At 48.7% G+C, this 22178-nt stretch overlaps 1 protein-coding gene and 1 non-coding gene across 2 annotated transcripts; one reads left to right on the top strand and one right to left on the bottom strand.

Annotated features, from left to right (window-relative positions):
• The first annotated feature begins 14755 nt into the window (after nt 1-14755).
• LOC116484397 (small nucleolar RNA U13) lies at nt 14756-14859 on the top strand. Its single transcript, XR_004252568.1, has one exon. It is a non-coding gene; the product is annotated as a small nucleolar RNA U13 (small nucleolar RNA).
• A 4313-nt stretch (nt 14860-19172) lies between these two features.
• Nucleotides 19173-20775, bottom strand: ASPRV1 (aspartic peptidase retroviral like 1). The gene has a single exon (XM_032178049.2). The coding sequence runs from the start codon at nt 20773-20775 to the stop codon at nt 19744-19746; it is 1032 nt and encodes a 343-aa protein (XP_032033940.2). The 3' UTR covers nt 19173-19743.
• Between the last annotated feature and the right edge of the window lie 1403 nt (nt 20776-22178).

Raw genomic sequence — 22178 nt, 5'->3', positions numbered from 1 at the left:
CAACCCCATCCTCCGCGCCCCCCGTGGCTGATCGGCAGCCCTGATTCGCCAATTTGTCCTCTCTCATTCACTGATCCACCAGCCTGACTGCTAAGAGCTATAGTCTTTTTAGTTGTTTTGTCTTTTTAAGCAAGATGAAAACCTTTCTATTAGGGATTTGGGGTTGGGAGGGGATGGGCAGAGATATAAACCCCAGCCTTTAAGACTTTGACAATTGTACGTAAATACAGATGTGTATAAATATAGGCACATGCATATTTTTATGTGAAAGTTGATTTTAAAAAGCTAAAAAAAATCTAAACTGCACTCTTATTGATACCATCATAACGCCAAGTGGGAAAAATAAGAGTACGCAGTCTAATTTAATTTCATGAAGTGAGAAAATATATATGTGTGCTTCTGTAACATCCTGAAAACGTAGCTTTCCATCCCCTGTTGGCTTTGAATGGTGGGCCGAGCACCCAGGTCGTCGTTATTTTGGTTTTCTTTTGCTAAGCAGAGATCTTGAATTCTTCAAGGTGCTGATAGCAACTGCTGGCTCCTTTCTGTAGTCACACACCTAATGCTAGTTTAGTGATTCAAAATGCATCACATTTTTAGGCAGGACCTAGATTCTCCCTGTCAACCCAAGATGAAAATAATGTCAGTGTTGATTCTGAACTGAACATTAAGTAGGCCCTCATCCTGCAGTTGGCCACTTGAGTGTTTTTTGTTTTGTTTTTATTTTTTAAGGTGGGCATTTTCCTTTAACCTCTACTTTCTCAAAAGCAACAAAGGGGCCTCAACCTGAGTTTCCTATGGGCCTCTCTTCTGCATCCCCAAAGTGGCCAAGAGCAAATCCTGGGGGGTAAGAAAAAAGAAAAAAGTGTAAACTAGGTAGGATTGTGATGCTCAAAATAACCGTCTAGCAATATCTGGGAGCTTGAGAATAGATTTTGTGGGCCTATTTCTTCTTGCCTCTTCCCCATCCTTTCAAGAGAGAACTTATTTTTGAAAAGTATCTATACACACACACACACACACACACACACACATACACACACATTATTATTTAGGTTTTTATACCATACTGTATTGGCAGGAATACCACTATCATTGTCCTTTACAGTCTATTTCTTCCCCCAAGTCTTGGTCTTTTTTTATTTTTTATTTTTTCATGAACCACACAGGAGACTTTAAAATCCTGGTCTTTTCTGTTTCTTCTTTGTTTCCCCAAGTTTGTCTGTCCGCCTTTGCTTTCCCTGAGTGTTGAACATCAGGTAGTAAAAGGCTAAACGCAATTTCCTGCATGTCAATCTATTTTTCTATGTTTGACTCCGATGCAGTGTGTTTAGCGTGTCTAGTAGCTGGCTACTCCTATTTAAAAACTCTTCCTGGTAGAAGACAACCCAAAGACCCTTTTCGATGAGGTGGTTTTCTCATTCTGCATCTTCTGATCTCTATAGACTGTAGGATGCTTTGCTTTCAAAGATAACTGGGTTAAAGAGTGGGGTGTGCAATAGGTGATTTATCATGATTTTTTTCATTATCAATATTATATGGATGATTTTCTCAGATTCTTCTGAAAGAAGAAATTGACAGGCACTGCTAGATTCAGCTATTGAATGGCTGAAGAGATTGAGTATTTGACCTTCTCTCAAAATCATAAAGTAAGAATTCATAAGGCAGCCAATGTTAAGATTTATCCAGATTTTTACATTTTGATTTCTTCTCTCTGGGGGGTGGCAAGTTGAGGGAGCATTCTTCATTTTAGCTTTTACCTGACAACCAAACTTGCCTTTACCCCATCCCTAGAATTGGTGCTCTTGGAATATTGCTGTTACCATCATTTTTGGGGGGCCATCTTCCTAATGCTACACACAGCCTGACAGGGGAGCAGCAGATGGAAGGGTATGCTATTCTGTTTCCAGATGTTTCTTTATGTAAATATGATGCCAATGTAAATCCTGTGTCAAGACCATAGAGAATGGTGCTTTTTACTACAGTTAGCACATGCATTTTTAGAAACTACTACATGTTTTAGAGAATCTTTGCTGTGTATATGTAAACTGTATTGTTCAACTGTTAACAAATAATAAATTATTTCATTATTAAAGAAATTTTGGTCTTTCTGATGTTTTGTATCCCAATTTACCCTTTCATGGTTGTCCTTGCAGAACTGCGTTCATCAGATTTCTTTTTTTCTTTTAATTTAAGGGAAACTTGACTAGCTAAAAGTTTTCAGCCCTTGGAGCCTGTGATGAGGATTGAGATTGTGTGGCTCCAGTTGAGCCCATTTGTTGATCAGAATTAGCCACAGTCCCACCCTCTCCACTGCCCCATCATCCCACCTACCGGTTTCACCTGCTTGTTCACTCATTCTTGGCTGACTTGCCCTTTGTTTTGGGTGCCTCTAATGATGCAGGCTATAAGCACTGCCAAGACTTCTGCGTCTTTCGAGCAGCCTGTAGCCTGCTGGGAAAGATACGCACACAATTTAATGCAGTGTAATTAGTTGTGGAATAAAGTTGTACGGGAAAGCTCCATGAGAATTTAGAGGTGGTGCATTCGAGCTGGGCCCTGGAGGAAGAGTGTTTGCTGGGAAAGGAGCATTACTGGGAAGGAGAACATCCAGGGCAGTGAGGCAGGTGCTCAGGCAGGGTCCAGCTTCGTGGGGCTGCGGTGTGGCCTGGAGGCTGGGGCATGTCAAAGGAAAGACCTCGTGTATTGCACAACTCACTGAGAGGAGAGAGGCATTGGCTGAGGATGTCCGTTCCTTTACATACTAACCCATCTGGTTAGTATACATTTATTCATTCACTGAACAAATACGGCTTGAGCACCTGCTCCATATCAGGCTGTGTCCTAGAGGTGAGGACACATCTAAGAACAGCACACAAACCCCTGCCTCATGCTGCCACCTTTCCAGCATGAGTCTCACTGGTGCTCAAGTCCTCATCTTGGCAGGTTCGCCAAGTGCAGTCTGTCTTCCTGTTTTTGTTACACCAGAAGAGCACTTTTTCAGAATCAAGAGAAGGAAACAGTTGTCTTTCTCCTTGTTGACCAATGACTTCTTATTCTAAAAACCACCTACAATTTTTGAAAGGTTTTTATGGTGCCCTATAAGTTAACTGCATTGGCATTCTGCCTGCAGGTCTGATGAAAAAGGAACTTTCTGGTACTTCTACTTTGGAAAGTGGCCTACCTTGTCTGCTTTCTCCAAAGAGTAGGGGTGGCAGCTGGGCCCTTTTAGGATGTGTGATTCTAGGATCCATCACTGTGGACAAGCTCCAAATGGAACCCACCTAATAGTGCATTGGTCACAACCTCAACAAAAGCTATGTTCTCTAAAGCATCAGGATCCCTTGTTTACTGTGGTTGCAGAGAGGAAGCTTTGAACTGTAGATGATTAGAAAGACAGCTTTCACATAAAATAGCCTCCCCCACAAGATGACAAATCTTATTTCCGAAGTTTCCTGACTTGTTCACAGTAGCTGGATGAAAAAATATCACTTGTTATGCTGTATGGGCCCATGTCATAACGAGGGTCAGCCCACATTTACTGAGTGCTGACTAAGGGCTGGGTGCGCCACTGCAGGGCCTCCGTGAACCTTCACATTGGCCCTGGGAGAGGAGCGCTAGCATTATCCAAACTTTACAGGTGAGGAAGCTGAGGGAGAGAGAAGTGAGGCATTTTGTCCCAAACCCACAGAGCTAGTGAGGGTGGGACTGGAAGCGTCAGCAGCCGGGCTGCTGAGCCCCACACTCCCTTGCCCCAATTTTTGCAAGAGCTGTGCCGAATTGCCATCAGTCTTCCACATATGGCATCTTTTCCTTTTTAAGCCTTTGAACGAGGCTACCTATTTTCTTTGGAGGGGACCTTAGATTCCAGACAGTGGAGCAGAAAAATGGGAATTCACAATACAATTACTAGGTCATGGCTCTCCTCTCAATCTCAACTTCCCTCTGTGCCTATTGTGAAGAAGGACCCCCCACTGCTGATCCTCCTGGGGATCTGGTGGGAATAAGCCAGCATGCTCTCAGACGAAGACACTCTCTCTATCCCATGTCTTCTTGGTGGCAAACCCTGTGACATCACTTATTTATTCAACCAGTATTTACCATACACGACTTCTACTTAGGCTTGGAGTCCCCATTACCCACTGCAGCTTTGACCCGCCTCTTCGATGTCACTATGACCTAGATGAAGAGGGCCACACCAAGGCTCTCTGCCAAGAGACTATGGAAGGCCCATTGCCCACTTAGGCCTTCCCATCAATAAAGGACACATAGGCCTGTCGTCCCAGCTGCTCTGGAGGCTGAGATGGGATGATGGGAGCCCAGGAGGTCGAGGCTCCTTTGAGCTATGATTGTACCACTGCACTCCAGCCTGGGCGACAGAGAGAGACCCTGTCTCAAAAAACTAAAACTAAAAAAACAAACCCTTGTAATCTGCACATGCACCCCCTGAATCCAAAATAAAAATTGGAATTATTTTAAAATATATATAAAAGTAAAGGACATTCAGCTTCCAGTGGCCAAGGGTCCCACAGGCAGGGTCTCTGCAGGAAGTATTGTTCAGGGCTCAGCCCAAAATGGGTGGCAAGGCAGCTCCCTGCCCACTCTGTTCCATGCACAATTCTGGGGTCATTGCCTCTGCGAGTGCCCTTGTGGAGACTAGATGAGGTAGATGTGGCTGTTAGCTGCTGGCTGGGTTGAACATGTTGCCCAGAGGAAAGGGAAGCTTTATGTTGGGACAGAGTGACTTACCCCCTTTCAGGCAGACGGCAGGGTAGGCTCTAACTGGCTGAAGCTTCCGGGAGCCTCCCTGGCTGTGGGTGAAGGCAGCGTGTCTGGTGACGACAGGCTAGGGATGTAATGGGACAGGCGAACCATCTCATCCAAAGGGATGACCACAGGAAGAGCCAGGACGGAGGCCAAGGGCATGCACCTGAGGCCAGGTCCGAGCAGGTGGACTGGGGGTATTGGAGCTAGAGAGGCCCACTCAGGCCCTGGAGAAAAGGGCAGGGGCTTTTCTAGGATGCTCTTGGCCTTGCCTGGGGGCAGAGGTGAGGAAGACAGTCAACGCAGGGAGCTCTGTGTCAGAAATACGTCTGCCTTCAAAGAAAGCAGCCATCCTGGAGGAGAAGGCACCTGGGAGGGCCTTAGGGATAGGGGAAAGAGAGAAAGGCACTGGCCAACCAACACCATTGGCCAGACAGATGGCCGGGCTGGGTGACACCTGGAGATAGCCCCCAGCCATGCACAGGGGCCAGTGGGCATGGGAGAACCAGCATCTGTTTAGTTACAAGCAGAACATCCAACACACTCGCCTTGCCACACTGATACTGTCATCCCCCAGAAGGTGGAAAACACCATTGCTGTGACGCATTCGAGCCAATACTGACCAACAGAGATGAATAGGCTGGCCAAGTTTCTACTCGGGGGAGTGCCCATGTCCCCTAGGTACCCCGGAAGACGGTCCTGGGTGATGGTCACGTGCACAGACTCTGGTCAAATGGAGCTAAGGGTCGATGCCAACTCCACCCTTACACCCTCGGTGACCCCAGGCAAGTATCTGGGACTCTACTGACCCTGTCTGTAGAGTGAGGATAATAACAGCATGTACTTCCCAGGGCTGCTGGGGGATTAAGTAAGGTAAAGTATGCAAACAGCTTTTCCCCTTGCCTGACATGCAGAAAGCATTCAGTACATATGAGCAATTATGATCATTTTCCCAGCCAAGGAGAGAACGTTCGAACACTGTCTGGCATGTGACTTGGATTTTCAGAATACAAAATTCCAACACTCAGAGAAGAAATAAGCTTGGAAGGGAAAATTACATTAGAGGGTGGGGAAGTGTTAAATATGTCATTCTGACTGTGCTGTTTAGACAACAAACAGTGGGCAGGAAGTGGTCAAACCAAAAGGGGGAGCAGAGGGTGATTCAGGGACAGAATGTGGGCATTGACAGTGGAGGGGTGGGTATTTTCCAGGTAGTACCTCACCTATGTGCTGTTCGGAAGGTCAAAACGACCTTAAGTCCCCTCCAGCCCTACAGGGCAGCTCCTCTCATAGGGAGACCCGGTTGTACAGACGTGGCTCAGAGAGACAGACGGAGGGAAGCCCTTGCTAAAATGCCTGTATGTTGCAAGTATCTCATCAGAAGAGGGCAAGATGACTTCAGTTCCAGCATTCACATGCACCTTTGCACTGCAAATTCAGAACAACCGTAGCTAGAGTTCTACCCAGACAGGGACAACTCCACACTTCAAGTATGACCTCTGAGCAACTGCAGAGGTTGTGACAATTCTTGGCTACTTTGCGGTTAATAACTTTGGTCGAAGGAGCTACCAGTCAATGCAGACTAGCACAGGGCATGGAATAGCATGTGGCCCAGAAGAGGTATCAGTGGAAGTGTAAAGAGATAATCAGGATAGAACCTGGCCCTGCTTTCTCGTCACCACACTTTATAATGTCAGGGAAAAGTATTCTTTTGGAACTCATTGCAGCAATCCCATTGCTTTCCCCTGAAAAACAGGTGTGTTTACCTCAGGGAAACAGTGAATCATGCAACAGATCATCTTTCTCTTCTTCCTTTGGCTGCCAGGAAACTCAGAGCCAAATTCACACTTCATCTTTAGTAATTTTGTGAGAACCTGTAATTTGCATGTTTGTGACCCGGTTTCCCCTTAGTCTCTTCTCTGGCCTTGGCTTTTACTCAACATTTTTCCTGTTTTAGTATTTGTAATTTTGGAAGTTACTTCTGATCCACCTTTGTAGAGAACAGGAGGATACTGCCATGCGGAATCACTGTGTAAAACAAAAAATGCTTTGCAAGCAGAGGGAAGTGAGGTTGAGTAAGCAGGAGTGAGGTTATTGGGGTCAAGGGTGTGGAGAGGGAAGGTGAGTGTGACGGAGGGGTTTTGGGGTTTTTTGTTTGTTTGGTTATGGAAACAAACTTGCCAAGGACTAGGAGGGAGCTGCCCCAGGGCTGGAAATAATCCCTCCTGTCTAGAAGAACTGGGGCTCCTCTGGGGATTTCTGCAGAGGCCAGAGGCAGTGGCAGTGCCGACCTGGGTCTGAGTCCCCTGCCAGAAACAGGAAGGAATGCCACCCATTCTCCTCAACTGGAGAACGTTCATTGGATTGCAAGTAAATGAGAATAGTGGTTCTATGGAACTAGCTTTGAATCCGCTGTTACAGATTTTTTAGGAGTAAGCCTGGGAGACAGAGGGAGACCACATCTCTCAAAAAAAAAAAAAAAAAATTAGCCGAGGTGGTGGCCTGTGCCTGTGGTCCCAGCTACCTGGGAGGCTGAGGCGGGAGAATTGCTTGAGCCCAGGGAGGTGGAGGTTGCAGTGAGCCACGATTGCACCACCGCACTCCAGCCCGGGCCACAGAGTGAGACCCTGTCTCAAACAAACAATCAAAATTAATTGCTTGCAAATTTCAGTATTTTATTACACCATCCTCGGCCCCACCAAGGTTTGATTAGCAGAGACAGGTCACGGTAGGAAGCTGTCCAGCGGCATGGAGGGGACCCTGTCCTCAGCCTGTTCCACTCAACGCCAAAACAGCCATTTGCAGTCGGGTATGGATGGCACATTCTCTACATCTAGGGATGAACCCGTGGTTGCCAGATGGCACTGAGGGCCTGACAGAACCAGGATCCAAAAGTGCTTGACAGGCCGCAGTGAGGGCAGCTTGGACCAGATGCCTTTAGGAGGGATCAGTGGAGGCTCCGGGCTGGCCGGGAAGGCTTGCAACCACGGAGGGCGGTGCTGAATACGGCAGCTCGCCCTGGAGGAAAGGCGGCTGGCTGCTCCTACAGAGTGGCGCCCTTTGGTCTCAGGAAGAGGCCCCGAGGGAGGGGGCTGCCCTGCCTCCGGGGCCACCGGCCCCCACGGAAGCCTCCGAGCTCCTCTCCCTGTCTCCTGCTCTGCCCACGCCCCCCGCCTCCCCTGTAAACCCTGCCCTCCCGCGAATGCCGTCCCGCTGACAGCACTCAGGCCTCCCCCGCGGCGGGTGCCCACCTGATCAGGCCCTGGCCACCCCCCACCCCTCTCTCACTCACTCTTCCCTGGACATCTGGGGGCCCCCACTTGGGGCGCCTTCCTGGCCGCTCCCCCGGCACCCTCGCGGCGGACTGCGCTTCACTCAGGTCTCAGTGCAAACGTCCCCGTGTCCTTGAGGACCCCCGACTCCACCTGTATAAAATCGCAGCTCCCTGGTCACTTTCTATCCGCTGTCCCCGCAGTGATGCATTTCACTTTCTCTTACCACCACATTACACCTTGTATTTTACCTGCTTGATGTTCACACGGAGCTCTGCTAGAGCAGATCCTGCAGGCCCCCTGCGGCTCTGACCCAGTGCCCAGGACCATGCCTGTGGGTGCTCAGCGATGGCCACTTGCGGACGGATGCGCGAATGAATGAATGAATGAATGAAGGAATGAATGAACAAATGAACGCTTTTTAAGAGAGACAGAGGAGAACTTTAGGCTCAGAGATAAGGCAGGACAAGAGTCTCCAGTATCATATGGCCCCAAGCAGAGGTGATGAAACACAGCCAGTGAGGTTTTTACTAAAAACTAAGGACTTGATCACCATCGGAGTTGTACAGTACAGTGAGGGCCACAGAAAATGCCTGCGTTTTGGAAGAATCCAGGTGACTGGTTCAAAAACAAAAGCAACTGGACAGAAAACAATTTGGTTGAGAACAAGTTGCAGAGGAAACAATTCAGCCCAAAGGACAATTTGGTCTAAAAGTATACTCCACATTATTTTTCAAAAATTAGAATTTTAATGCAGCATGAAGGTGAATTGCATCGTTTTGTGCCTTTTCAAGTATTTTGCTTACATTTCGGCATATTTACTTTTACCCTGTGCTTTAAATTTCTAGTTAATTTTTTAGTTAACTATTTTCATTCTGTTCATTTTTAACGTTTTTTATCATGATTTGGCACATGCATATATATTTGTTTGTTTGTTTGTTTTTGAGACAGAGTCTCACTCTTTTGTCCAGGCTGGAGTGCAATGGCACGATCTCAGCTCACTGCAACCTCTGCCTCCTGGGTTCAAGCAATTCTCCTGCCTCAGCCTCCCGAGTAGCTGGGATTACAGGCGTCTGCCACCATACCCAGCTAATTTTTGTATTTTTAGTAGGGATGGGGTTTCGCCATGTTGGCCAGGCTGGTCTCGAACTCCTGACCTCAGGTGATCCACCTGCCTCAGCCTCCCAAAGTGCTGGTATTACAGGCATGAGCCACCACGCCCGGCCAGCACATATAGATGTAAAAGTGCATAAAACATAAAGGTGCTGTTTAATAGTTATTATAAAGTAAGCACCCACAAAAACACAACTGGTGAAGAGCCAGGACATCACTGGCCCCCAGGTACACCTGAGTGTCCTTCCGAACACAGCATCCTTGTTAGCCCTGAAGGACACAGCCACCCTGCTGCTAGGGTAACCGTGTCCTTTTTGCCTTTGTCCTTTTGCCTCCTAAGAATGCATCTCTAAGCCTGGGCTTTAGGTTTGCCTATCTGTTTGAGAATACTACACAAATGAAATCATATTGTGTATGTTTTGGGTCTGGCTTCTTTCATTCAACACTGTGACATTCGTTTTTCTTGTGTGGTTGCAGTACATTCCTTTTCATTACCATACTGTGAGTTTTATAACAGCAAAAACGATCTAAATGTTAAAAAAAAAAAAAAAAAAGAGGGGGGGAGGCTGGGGGCAGTGGCTCACCCCTGTGATCTCAGCACTTTGGGAGGCCAAGGTGGGTGGATCATTTGAGATCAGGGGTTCCAGACCAGCCTGGACAACATGGTGAAAACCTCGCCTCTACTAAACACACAAAAATTAGCCAGGCATTGTGGCTAGCGCCTGTAGTCCCAGCTATTCTGGAGGCTGAGGCTAGAGAATCACTTGAACCCAGGAGGTGGAGTTTGCAGTGAGCTGAGATCACATCACTGCACACCGGCATGGGCAACAGAGTGGGAATCTGGCTCAAAAATAAATAAATAAATAATAAAAAATGAAATAGGGGACTGGTTTAGTAAAGTATGAAAGTTTACAAAACAGAAATTACCATGTAATCCTATTTTTGTTAAAAGGAAAGAAAGAACAGGCAGGAACAAGAGAGTGAAAGAGAAAGAATGAAAGAAAATACATTCATATGAGTGTATATAGAGAAAGGTCTGGAAAAATACACCGTGTTTGACCTAAGCAGGGTGAGTGGGTTCAAGTTTCTGATATATGTATACAAAATATGTGAATGTGTGGCCCAGGCCAGTGGCTCACGCCTATAATCTCAGCACTTTGGGAGGCTGAGGCAGGCAGATCACGAGGTCAAGAGATCGAGACCATCCTGGTCAACTTGGTGAAACCCCGTCTCTACTAAAAATAAAAAATTAGCCGGGCATGGTGGCAGGTGCCTGTAGTCCCAGCTACTTGGGAGGCTGAGACAGGAGAATCACTTGAACCCGGGAGGCGGAGCTTGCAGTGAGCCGAGATCACGCCACTGCACTCCAGCCTGGGCGACAGAGCAAGACTCTGTCTCAAAAAAAAAAAAAAAAAGGTGTGTGTGTATATATATATATATATATATATATATATAATATGTAGATCTAGATATAGACTGACCAACGTTTCTACTTTTCCCGCAAGGCTCACTCATTGCTTTTGTAATTAAATATATATATATATATATATATATACTGAAGGAATTTGAACCATGAAAGAATAAACAAAGCAATAAAAATGAACAATCAAAAAAGGATTTGGAGTTTTAGGGGGGTTTTAGGGGTTTTTTTCTCTCCTAGTTTATTTTCAGCCAATTATGTCTCCTCTACTTATTTGATGATTTTTTTGGTGAGTTTTTTATTTTCATAAATTGATTTTTAGAATGAATATTTCCAACCACAGTTAACTGTTTTTGAGTTTTGTTAATAACTTAGGCACTGCTTAGTTAACCAAGACCTAGTTGTTGGTTACTTTAGCTTTTCAAATTCATTTTCATCCACTTTGTCTTGCCTTGCTCTGTTTAGAATAGATGAAAACAACCTAAATTCATTTTAATAAAATCTTTGTTTGACCAAACTGTTCCAGCTAACTAAATTGAGTGCTCCAAAGTCAAGCCAGCTTAAATTCCATTCTCAGTTCAGCCACTTACCATTTGCACAAACACTGGGCAAATTAACCTCTCCCAATCTCGATTCCCTCACCTACTAAATGGGGATAAAACCTACTTTGTAGATGTTTTGTGAGAATTAGAAAGAAATTGCCTGGCCGGGTGCAGTGGCTCACGCCTGTAATCCCAACACTTTGGGCGGGAGGATTGCTTGAGCCCAGGAGTTTGAGCAACATGGCAAAACCCTGTCTCTACAAAAAATACAAAAATTAGACATGGTGGCCCACGTCTATAGTCCCAGCTACCAGGAGGCTGAGGTGAGAGGATTGCTTGAGCCTGGGAGGTCTAGGCCACAATAAGCTGTGATCGTGCCACTGAGCTCCAGCCTGGGACGACGCAGCAAGAGCCTGGAAGAAAAGAAAAAGAAAAAGAAAGGAAAAGAAAAGAAGAGAAAAGAAAAGGGAAGGGAAGAAAAGAAAGAAAAGAAAAAGAAAAGGAGAAAAGGAAAGAAAAGAGAAGAGAGATTGCTCATAAGCAAGCTGTGAGTTACTTCATCTGGGGCTGGATAATTCTTTGTTGTGTGGGTTGTTTGGTGCATTGCAGGATGTTTTGCAGCCTCTGACCTTTACTCACTAGATGCCAATAGTCCTCCCCCCATCCCCCGGCCCCTGGAAGATGTGACAACCAAAAATGTCCCCAGACATTGCCAATACTGCCTTAGACCTGTCCCTCTCCCACCTCCATAACAAATGCCCCCAAGTCCTGTTGGTTCCTCCTTCATGTTACTTTTGGAATCAGTTCCCCTTTCTTACTAGCTGGCTTAGCCCTTCAGCCCGTACCAGAGCAGCACAGAACCCCCGGGGCAACCTCCCTCCATCAGGCCTTCTGCCCTGCCTCCCTCCAGGGGCTGCACAGCGGGGTGAGACATGAAAACATGAAGGTCTGCTTTTGCTCTTTGATTTTCTCCTGTTTCTCCCCGCTCAGGCAAGTAGCCAGGACTTTCATTTTACTGGGCCAAAAGCCAGTGTTGCGTGTAAGACCCAAGACACTTTTCTTCCCCATCTTCTGTACCTGCCTAAACCATGGATCAGTGTATGTCCCAGTGCTCTAGACAGGGAGTCGTGGGTGGTCTCAGGATGAGTAAGGGAATACGCAGAGGGCAGATCTGGCTTGACAGGCGATGGACAGTGGTCAGTCCTGGGGACAACTGGCACCCACACACCTCTCAGCAGCCTTGCTCCAAGCAAGTGGCAGGACATCACAAGGGGTGGGTGCCTGGCGTCCCTAGAGAGGGAGGACCTAAGACAGGGCCTCCTTGTGCCTGTGTATGGCACAGAAGGCAGCACAACCTTGTGGCCGGAAGGGCTCACATGTGCAGGGATGCTGGGCATTTCCATGGACACAGTGTGACTGCGACTGGGCAGTTACAACCTGCAGGGTCCCCTTTCTCCAATGCTTCATTGCTGCATAAGTTTCTGGGACCTTTCCCCCAATCCAGGGTAAAAAGAGCTCATCAAAGTGACTGAGAATGAATTTCTCAAATGCCTGGCTGAATGGGGACTCAGAGTTGGACTTAATTTTCTTTCTTTTTTCTTTTTTTTTTGAGACGGAGTTTCGCTGTCGCCCAGGTTGGAGTGCAGTGGTGTGATCTCGGCTCACTGCAGGCTCCGTGCCCCGGGGTTCACACCATTCTCCTGCCTCAGCCTCCCGAGTAGCTGGGACTACAGGCACCTGCCACCTTGCCCAGCTAATTTTTTGTATTTTTAGTAGAGACAGGGTTTCACCATGTTAGCCAGGATGGTCTCGATCTCCTGACCTTGTGATAAGTCGGATTACAGGCTGACCACCGGCCCTCCTTTTTTCTTTTTTTTTTGAACAATTTCATCCTGTTGCCAAGGGTAGAGACAGGTTTCACCATGTTGGCCAGGCTGATCTCGAACTCCTGACCTCAGGTTATCTGCCTGCCTCTGCCTCCCAAAGTGTTGGGATTACAGGCATGAGCCACCATGCCTGGCCAATTCACTTTAATTATGGAAAACTTTCTTAAATGACATCTCTCACATCAGCATCTATGAGTTTGTAAACCGAGGTTCAGATGCATCTCATGATGCAGATGCCATCAAGTCACTTCCCTGCCTCCAACTCTGCCCTGGCTCCCCATTACCTGAGAATGAAGGCTCCTCATGGCCCACCACAGAGGAAGCAGGGGCTCAGCTTCCACTCCTGCTTCCAGGCCAGACATCACTAATCGATCACGGCATCTTGCTGGCTGTGTCTGAAAACAGTCCCAGAATCCTTTGCAGCACTGCCCACTAGGCAGCCACATGGGTCTGAGCTGGTCCTTGAGAAGTCAGGAAGTTTCTCTATTTTACCCCCATTTCCCCATTTTACTGCTTCTTAGATCCAGAAATACCATTGGCAGATATGTTTACATTGCAGAGGTGGTGGTTGTTTCCTCCAAAAATATTAATAAACCTAAAACACGTTTTTGAATTGAGTGCATTTTAGAGCTGAAATAAAAGCAGCATCTCCTTCCCTGGTCTCCTGGAGTTTCCTCAAAGGCCGTATGAGAGGACCCATGCTGGCCCCTGTCTTCTCCTCCTGTCTCCGTTAGCCGACACCAGCAGGCTGGTCCTTGCCTCCCTGTTTTCTTCCCTTTCCTCCCTCTACCCCAAATATTCCTGGGAAACATCCATTCATTTGTCTTTCAAGACTCAAAGATCTCTAGGGAGCTGTCCCTGACCGCACAATGTCCCACCCAGCACAGGAGTGGGGAGGAGGTCACAGCACGGGGTCACTCTAAGCCCTGCCTGCCTCCCTCTCCCAGACTGTCCTAGAGGACAGGGCTCCCTTCACATCCTTCCTAGTGCAGGGAGAGGCTCTGCTAGGAGCTCCTAGAGACAGGAAGAGTGCCACATGTGCCTTGGAGAAGTCACCACAGTCCATCTCAGAGTTACACAGTTCTCCAGGCTTGGGGGCTACTGACCCACAATATCAAGCAGTCAAAACTTGAGAGCCAATTGATTAGCCCACAGTGAAAAGCATAATAGCTTTTCTTGCTACCCAGCCAAGAGGCTTCCTTACCCGAGGTTACTTGGCAACAGTGGACTCAATACAGGAGCAGTGACTGATGGGCCTGGAACGTGGGGTGGCATCAGCTCTGACAGCTGCCCCAGTATCCCCTCAGTGGTAGAGGACCAGGTGGGCAGACCAGGTCACCTCCCTGGAGCGTGGAGGCTGGCCCTTCCCTCGCATGGCCACAAGGGCAGGACTCATGGCCTTGACTCTGTGACTCCAGCTGCCCTCTTGATGGACACGTCGTGTCCTCAGATAAGGACACACCTTCACACTGGTCCTCGAGGCACTCCCTGCACACCTGGGAGGCCTCCACTCTCCCGCCAGCGGCTGCCCTCGGCTTCCTCATTTGTCTTTCTCATTTGCTGCCAAGGGCCACCCACGCCTGGCACTGGGTGGGAGATCTGAATGACTGGGTGCTTCTGGGCTTCCCTTCCGTAGGTGCCTGGGTTAGCAATTCAGAAACAACTTTCTGGGTATTTTAGAACTGGCAAATAAGTAACCTGGAGCCAGGTTTCTCATTATTAGAGAGAGAAGTCGCAAATCTCAAGGGGAAGGTTACCATCCTTTTGCAGCTTGTGAGTGTGATGATTGGGTGTTTGGGAGAGCGTGTGTGATGTGCCACCCTCGCATCTTGTTACAACATTGGCACATTAGCCGTGTGACTTGAGAAATAATAAATAAAGGGGAAGGTTAGACTAAGCCCTAGAGTGTGGGGTTGGAATTGGAAGTATCAGCATGAACTCATATTTTAATATATAGAGAGAGGGAGAGAGAGAAATATAGAGAAGTGTACTCTATGGTTTTCTTCTTAGCTCTGACCACTGAGAGGTCCTAGGAGTGATGGCATGCCAGTAGCAAGAAGCACACACACCTGACACCCAGATCCTTGTTTCTGAATATCAGACCCCACTCAAAGGAACCAGGACTCCTGGAGAAATGGCTGATCCCAGGGCTGGTACAGGGAAGGGACAAGATGAGCCTGGAACATCTTCTGCCAGAAAATAAGGAAGGGCTCTTATGATGATGGGGACATGTCCCAAGGAAACAGGAGCCAGTTTGAAGCTGCTCCCATGGCCAAACCTAAAACAATCTGAGCATCAAAATAAATAATGATTGTAAATGAGTATAACTCATAGAAAAATAAGAATCTCTAAGTCCACATGGTATAAATCAACCAATAAATGAGTAGGGAAAGCTCTTCTGTAGAGTTAAGGGCCAGCTAATAGGTATAGAAGGATAGAATTAGTCCTGTAAGCCCAGCTACTTTGGAGGCTGAGTCAGGAGGATCACTTGAGCCCAGGAGTTTGAGAACAGCTAGGGCAAAAAAGCAAGACCCTGTGAAGAAGAAAGAAAAAAGAAAGAAGGAGAAGGAGAAGAAGAAGAAACAAAAAAAAAGAGGAAGAAGAAGAAAAAGAAGGTAGAGGAGGAGGAGGAGAAGAAGAAGAAGGAGATTAGAAAATCACCATCATTTGGTAATTTGGTAATATCACCGTGATAATTCAGGCAAAGATCATCAATGGATGCTGAGGCTAGTGGTGACAGTCTTATGAGAAACAGGATATTTATATGGCTTCAGAGTGTCTCCCCACAAGACACTTACTCATGACGGGGGTAAAATAGTTATTTATGGAGTAAAAACCTGGCAAACAGCACTTTGACCAAGTGATGAAACAAGTCGGCAACATGTGCCTCCTGATACGATGTACTGAGGACACACCATCACTTCTGGGTATTCCTGCCCGAAACACACAGCCCGAATCTCACCACAACTGAACATCAGATTCAGCCAAACGGAGGAACATTCTACAGAATAACTGGCCAGGTGTCCTCAAAACTGTCAGGGTCATGAAAACAAAGAGAGGAATTATTCAGATTAAAGGAGATGAAAGAGACATGGCAACTAAATGCAATATGTAGCTGAATTCGGTCCTGGACTAGAAAATAATTTGGGGGCCAACGATGTTCTTGTTGGGATAATTGGAAACATTGGAGTAAGGTCTGAAGATCAGATGATAGTGGTATTACATCCGTGAACTTCCTGATTTTGATAACTGCATCATGGTTATATAAGAGAACGCCCTTGTTGTTGTTATTGTTTTCCCCTAGGAAATATACACTGAAGTATTTAGAGATAAAAGTGCATCATATTTTCAGTTTTCGAAGGTTCCTATACATATAGATACAGAGAAAAAGAATGAGAATGAGAGAGATGATGAAGTTAATTGGTAAAATGTGAATATTTGGGGAAACTGGGTGAAACGTGGAAATTCTTTGTACTGCTCTTGCAACTTTCCTGTTAGTCTGAAATTAAGAGTTAAAGGTTTGCTGGATAAAAGCATGAAGAATTATCTAGTATGGTCTGGGGAACTGGCATGCATTCAGTTTGTGGTGGTCATTATTAGAGAAGAAGGCAGCTTGTAGGGGACCCTTAACTAGAGGTATTACAATGTTCTAGGCCAGGGCTGTTCAAACTCATGTCCCCTAGAATCACCTGGGGATCTTGCTCACTGCAGATTCTGGTGCTGGTCTGGGTGAGGATGGAGAGTCTGTATTCCCAACAGGCTCCCAGGTGATGCTGATGCCACCTTCCTGCTGGTTCATGGATCACCCTTTGGGCAATACAGGGGTAGATGCCACTGGAATTTAGACCACGGGTTTCCAAGCCTGCTGCACTTTGGGACCACTGGAGGAACTGATATTCATGGGTCTTCTCTGGTGATTATCATGTGCTCCAAAGGCTAAACCTTCACATTGATCCTGCATCCTCCTTTCCATCATCGCAAAAGCAGACCTTAAGTCTAAGGACTGCCATGGTGTCCAAGCAGAGCCTTTGCTGCTGCTTTACTCCCTCCTATACCCAGAAGCCAGATGAATCTTCCTGCTCTCCCATGGTTCAAACACCCACTGTGGGAGGCAGGTGTGAACTCCTCACCCAGGCAGCAAGCCCTCTGTGGTGTGGCCACAACCCACTTTTTCTGGCTTCTCTCCTGGGCTTCTCTGTTTTTGATACCCGACTTCCCAGAGAGCAGCTGCTCACAGTCCTGCAGCCGGGTTCCACGCTGATGCATCTGCAGCTGCGATCACTCTCACCCTCATGCAGCAGCGGTCTCAGCCTCACTCGGGTCTCCCGGTAAGAAGCACCACATGGTCCCTTCCTCCATCGGGGCCATGCTTCGGATATCACAGACCCCACTCCTCACTGTGCCCTCTCGGGGGGCCCACATTTCTCTAGGAGAGAAAACTGGCTGAGAGCTGGAGACCTGGGGGCTCAGACAGGCTCTCCTCACTCAGAGCAGGGGAAGAAGGTGTCTGCTGCTGGGACACAGCATCCCATTCGCAATCACCCAGGACAGGGCTCCGCTCCATGTGGTGTGTGGCAAAGGGCAGGGAGGCTGGGGTATTGCTCTGGGATTCTGGCCTGGCCACCAATTCCTTAGTCCCCTCCCCAGCTCTCCACCCACCCACTTACAGACTCTTTGTCCTCCCTCCTTCCACCCAGCACGTGGCTGGGATCCAAAGGACCTGGAGGAAAATAGGTCACAGGGAGGTGCCACCTGCATTGTTCCCTTGGGAGAAGACTCGGCCCATGAGAGAGCAGCATGTGTTAGGCCACAGAGAGTGGGGCTGAAAATCAAATTTGAGAAGGGGGATGCAGGACCTGGGAGGCATCCAGAGACCACCCCTTCTCCAGTTCGCCCATCACCTTCTCCAGTTCTCTCATCCCCTTCTCCAGTTCTCCCACCCACTTCTCTAGGCATCACTTTTCTGGAAACAGATTTCCTCCTGATCCCACACCTGTCCTTCCCTCCACGTGCCCTGGGGCTGATGGAGCTAATTTCAGTTAAGATGCTTGGCTGCCCAGGGAAGGGGCCTCAGTAAACCCCTGGGATTAGGGGCTGAGCCATGCCTCAGTTCCCAGGAGAATCACAGCTGGAATTGGAGGGAAGAAGGGGCCAGGGAGGGGCAGTTGATCCTGGCTCAGATCAGCTTCAAAAAGTCCAGGGGCTTCACTCCTGCCTTCTCTCTCTCCCTCAGGAGCTGTCCAGGTGGGAACTTCAAGAGGCTCATTCCACCCTGGAGGATGGAAAACCTCCTTTACGGCTCCATCAAGAGATCCGGGATCCCCGCATGTTCGAGTCTCTGACCTTGCGCCAATCTTCCTGGGCCCAAAGTTTGGAGGGTGCAGGCCACCCTCCCCTGAGAACAGGCTCGCCTGATGTGCTTGGTGGGGAGGCCTGAGATTTGGAACAAATTGGCTCCTCTGTGGAGACTTTTGTCCACTCAGCTTCTCCCTTTGAGTTTCAAATTCCCAGCCCTGCTGCATTCCAGAAAAAGAAACAGAAATTTGGAAGCAAATACGAGGTGGACCCCTAAAAGAGATGCACACCCCACTCCCAGATCTGGGAATGTCCTCCCCTCCATCAGGTCGCTCTAGTTTCAGGCTCTGTTCCAAGTCCCTCCAGGAAGAAGCTGACCTCCCACCGCCGGGACTCTGCCTTGCTGCAGCCTCCCCTGTCCTCCAGCACGCCCTTGAGCTGCCCCACGCAGGTCAACACTTGTCTCCTGGCCCTGCTTTCTGCCTCCAAGTTCTCGCTCCTGGACAGCTGTAAGAACCTATTTGCCCAGCAGACACTTTCCTGTTTGTTTATCCTAACCATAATTTCCCAATCCCCAATCAAGACATCTCACATAAAACTTTAGGGTCACTTTTGGGTATAGGGGCAATTTGTATGCTAAAATACTACAGATTGAAATAAGTAGAGGAATTATGACGATTCAAAATTATAAGAGTAGTTCTGGAGGGAATCAGTCAAAATATTTTATGCTGAGACTGTCTTAGAAAATCCAAGACCTGTCATCCCTGTGGGTATGTTCTTCTACCTCCCGCTAGGCACTCATTACACACCTGAATCTCCCTTGTCTTTGACGTCGACTCCCTCTCACATTACTCTCATCCTCAATCAACACATTACATGGTTTTTCCATGAATCAATCTTTATTGGTGTTTGCAGCAATAGAATTATTGGCACAAAGCACAATGGGCTTCAAAGCAAATGACAGAAAGAAAATACCATTGTACAGGTGGAAAGGCTCTTCAGGGAGGTGTCTCAGAGCAACTGTGACCCTCACAAAGACCCTGCAGCTAGGACCCAGCCCAGCTAAGACAGGCTTTGAGAACCTGAGAGGGACCAAGCCATACCTCAGGGGATCTGAAGGGGTCCCACAGTTCCTTCAAAGACAAGCATTTCTAGCTTCCTTGGGAACTCTTCCAGCCTTCGAGTCTTTGTCATCAATAGCAGCTTGATGACCATGGGGACCCTGTCCCTCTAAGCCAGCCTGCTCTCCCTCACCTGTGCCTGTTCAGTGGAAGCCTCCCCAACCAGGGGCAGATTAAGGCCCCTGCAGAGGGAGGCAGAGTGGAGGGAAGAGCAAGAGTTGATAAGCAGACTGGCCAAGCCCAGTGACCCCCATAGGATATGCACCACCCCCCCCCCACAGCAGTGGGTCTTCCCACCAATATTTAGTAGGTTAAAGAAAACGTGGCTTCTCAATGGGATAGCTCCTGCCGCCCTTCTTCTGAGGAGGGGTCCTCCTCTATGAGCTCCAGGTCAAACTCATCTTCCAGGGACCCTCCCACAGGCAGAAGGCGGAACTTCTTCCCTTTCAGGGTGCATGTGCGGTGCTCAAAGTCCAGGACAGCATTGTGGTCCTGGAGCACATCAGTGCCAATGATGGCTTCCTCGGCACTCGCGTTGGCCACTAGGAACTGTGCTTTCAGCTTCAGCTTGCCTAGGGACACCGCTGTATCCCAGACACCCAGGATCTTCATTTCAGCACCATTGGCCACCTTTACCACGTTCTCAAAGGGCCGCAGGGTGTCCAGATCGCCATCGGTGACCTCCTCCCACAAGTTTGGGTGGACCACAGAGACCTGGGCCCCAGAGTCCACCAGGAACCTCACGGGCACTTTGCCAATCTTCCCCTTGAGATAGTAGCCCTTACCCATGCTGTTGGCAAAGACGATCTCTTTGGGCAGGTGGCTGGGGGCAGCCCCAGGGACCCCAAAGGCCTTCAGGAGGGTCTCTTTCACAGTCCCATAGTCTCCCTGGTCCTGGGGACTGAGCCTATGGTAGACATCCAGGGCCTCTCCTCTGAGGGACTCTTTCAGGAACCTTAGCTTGGTGATATGGTCCCAATGGTTGAGGTCATTGATGACTTCAAAGCGGTGCAGCCAGAGGTTTGGGACAACATTGGCCCCATCAAAAGGTTCCAGGACAAAGGCATGCTGCCGGCGGCCTTCCTCACTCCTAGCTCCGCTCCCGGCCATCCTGCTGCTCTCCTCTGGAACCTCAGCAGCAACCCACACCAAGAAGAGAAACCCACAGAGCAGTGTCGGCGCAATCACGCTGGAAAACGGGTCCTCTGGAAGCAGATCGGGGATGACTTGCCCGGCCTTGGGCAAGCAGGAGGGAGCAGGCACCGTCGGCTGGCTGACTGCTGGGGCAGAGGCAGGCAGTGCTGTGGCCTGTTCACTCTGCAGAGCCTTTTTGATGCCTAGGCTGGCCCCTGGGCTCCCCATTCTCCTTTGTTCTGGAAGCTCCGCCCCTCCCCACCCCGCCCTCCTGCCAGCATCCGGCCCGACTAGCAGGATGGGTGCCTCACCCTCTGCATCCATCCTTGGACCAACACCAGCCAGCCCACATCCCAAGAAAGGCCAGCCTCTGTTGAAGGGGGACTACCCTGTACCCTCCCCAGCCTGTGTTCCAGAATAACAGATGAGGACACGGAGGATGTGATGACATTCAGGTATTTGTCATCAGCCAGAGAAGGAAGGGGGAGGCAGGGACCAGATGCCCATCAGCTCTGAGACTGGGGAAGCCGCTGTTGGCCTCTCCAACAAGTGACTACTTTGAGTGGTCAAAGGAAAAGAGTTTACATGTACTGAGCTCCTACCACGTGCCAAGCACTGGGGAGTGTCTCACACACATTCTAAAGCAGGTATGGGATCCTACGGGATTTCCTGGAGAGGGAGGCAGAGGAGGGTCCCAGAATAAAGAATGCACAGAAATGGTCTTTTTTAAGTGAGTGAGGACACACACACACACACATGTGCACAATCATTTTACGTGGACTCAGTTGCTGCAATAATTTTCCTTCATTGATCACCCCTGATTCAGAGGCAGAGGGGTGGCCGAGCAACTCTGGGTAGGCCCCATCCTGGACTCCACGAGCATTGTCTCCACCCTCTCCACCCCTCTCCGTTTCCAGGATCTGTTCCAAGGGTCCCTTCCCCAGGCACTGCAGCCCTTCCTCTCCCACTCCCCAAGCTGGTCATTTGTGGAAAGATCATGGAGAAATTTCACTCCCTTTTCATTCTGAGAGAGAAAATGTCCACTATGTTGGTGATGCCAGTGGTGAGGACCTGGGGGGCTCTGGCTCTGTGCCCCTCCACTGCAGGGGTAAAGGGTAGCACGGGAGGACCTCCAGTCATCTACGGAGGAGATCTGTGAGTCCAAGGGCTGGAGGACTGACTTGGGGCTGTGCAGAGGCTGTTGAAGGAATCCACTTTTATGTCCCCATTCAAAGATCACTCCATGAAGCCTTCTGCTTGTGCCTAGAAAGGGCACCCACTCCTGGTTGAGCGTGTTTTACAGTGTGATCTGGTGGTTTGTTCACAAGTCTGCCTCTTGCTATGAACCAGAGTCTGGGGCTCACAAACCTGGCATTTGTGATTGTCTCCGGCCCCCAGAACAACTTCCTCTGGGACCCAGGGGCTCTTTGCTGGGCTCCAGGCCTAGCTGTGTGCTGTCGCCAAACAGGAGTGATTAAGGATGGGAGAGGAGGAAGACTCGATGGCACACCTGTGGCTCTGGGGCTGTTTTCCCTGGCCAAGAGCCTGTCCCTCTCCAGCTCCCCATGCCATGCATCACCCAGTGCCTGGCGGAATCCCAGCAGTACCCCGCCTTTGGACAGTCCTGCCTC

This window comes from Hylobates moloch, unplaced genomic scaffold (assembly GCF_009828535.3).
Source record: "Hylobates moloch isolate HMO894 unplaced genomic scaffold, HMol_V3 SCAFFOLD_15, whole genome shotgun sequence".
NCBI classification, from domain to species: Eukaryota; Metazoa; Chordata; class Mammalia; order Primates; family Hylobatidae; genus Hylobates; species Hylobates moloch.
This window is presented reverse-complemented; position numbering and strand designations above follow the sequence as displayed.

Bases quoted from the DNA above. Each gene is read 5' to 3' on its own strand.
- ASPRV1 (XM_032178049.2), bottom strand. From the start codon at position 20,775: ATGGGGAGCCCAGGGGCCAGCCTAGGCATCAAAAAGGCTCTGCAGAGT.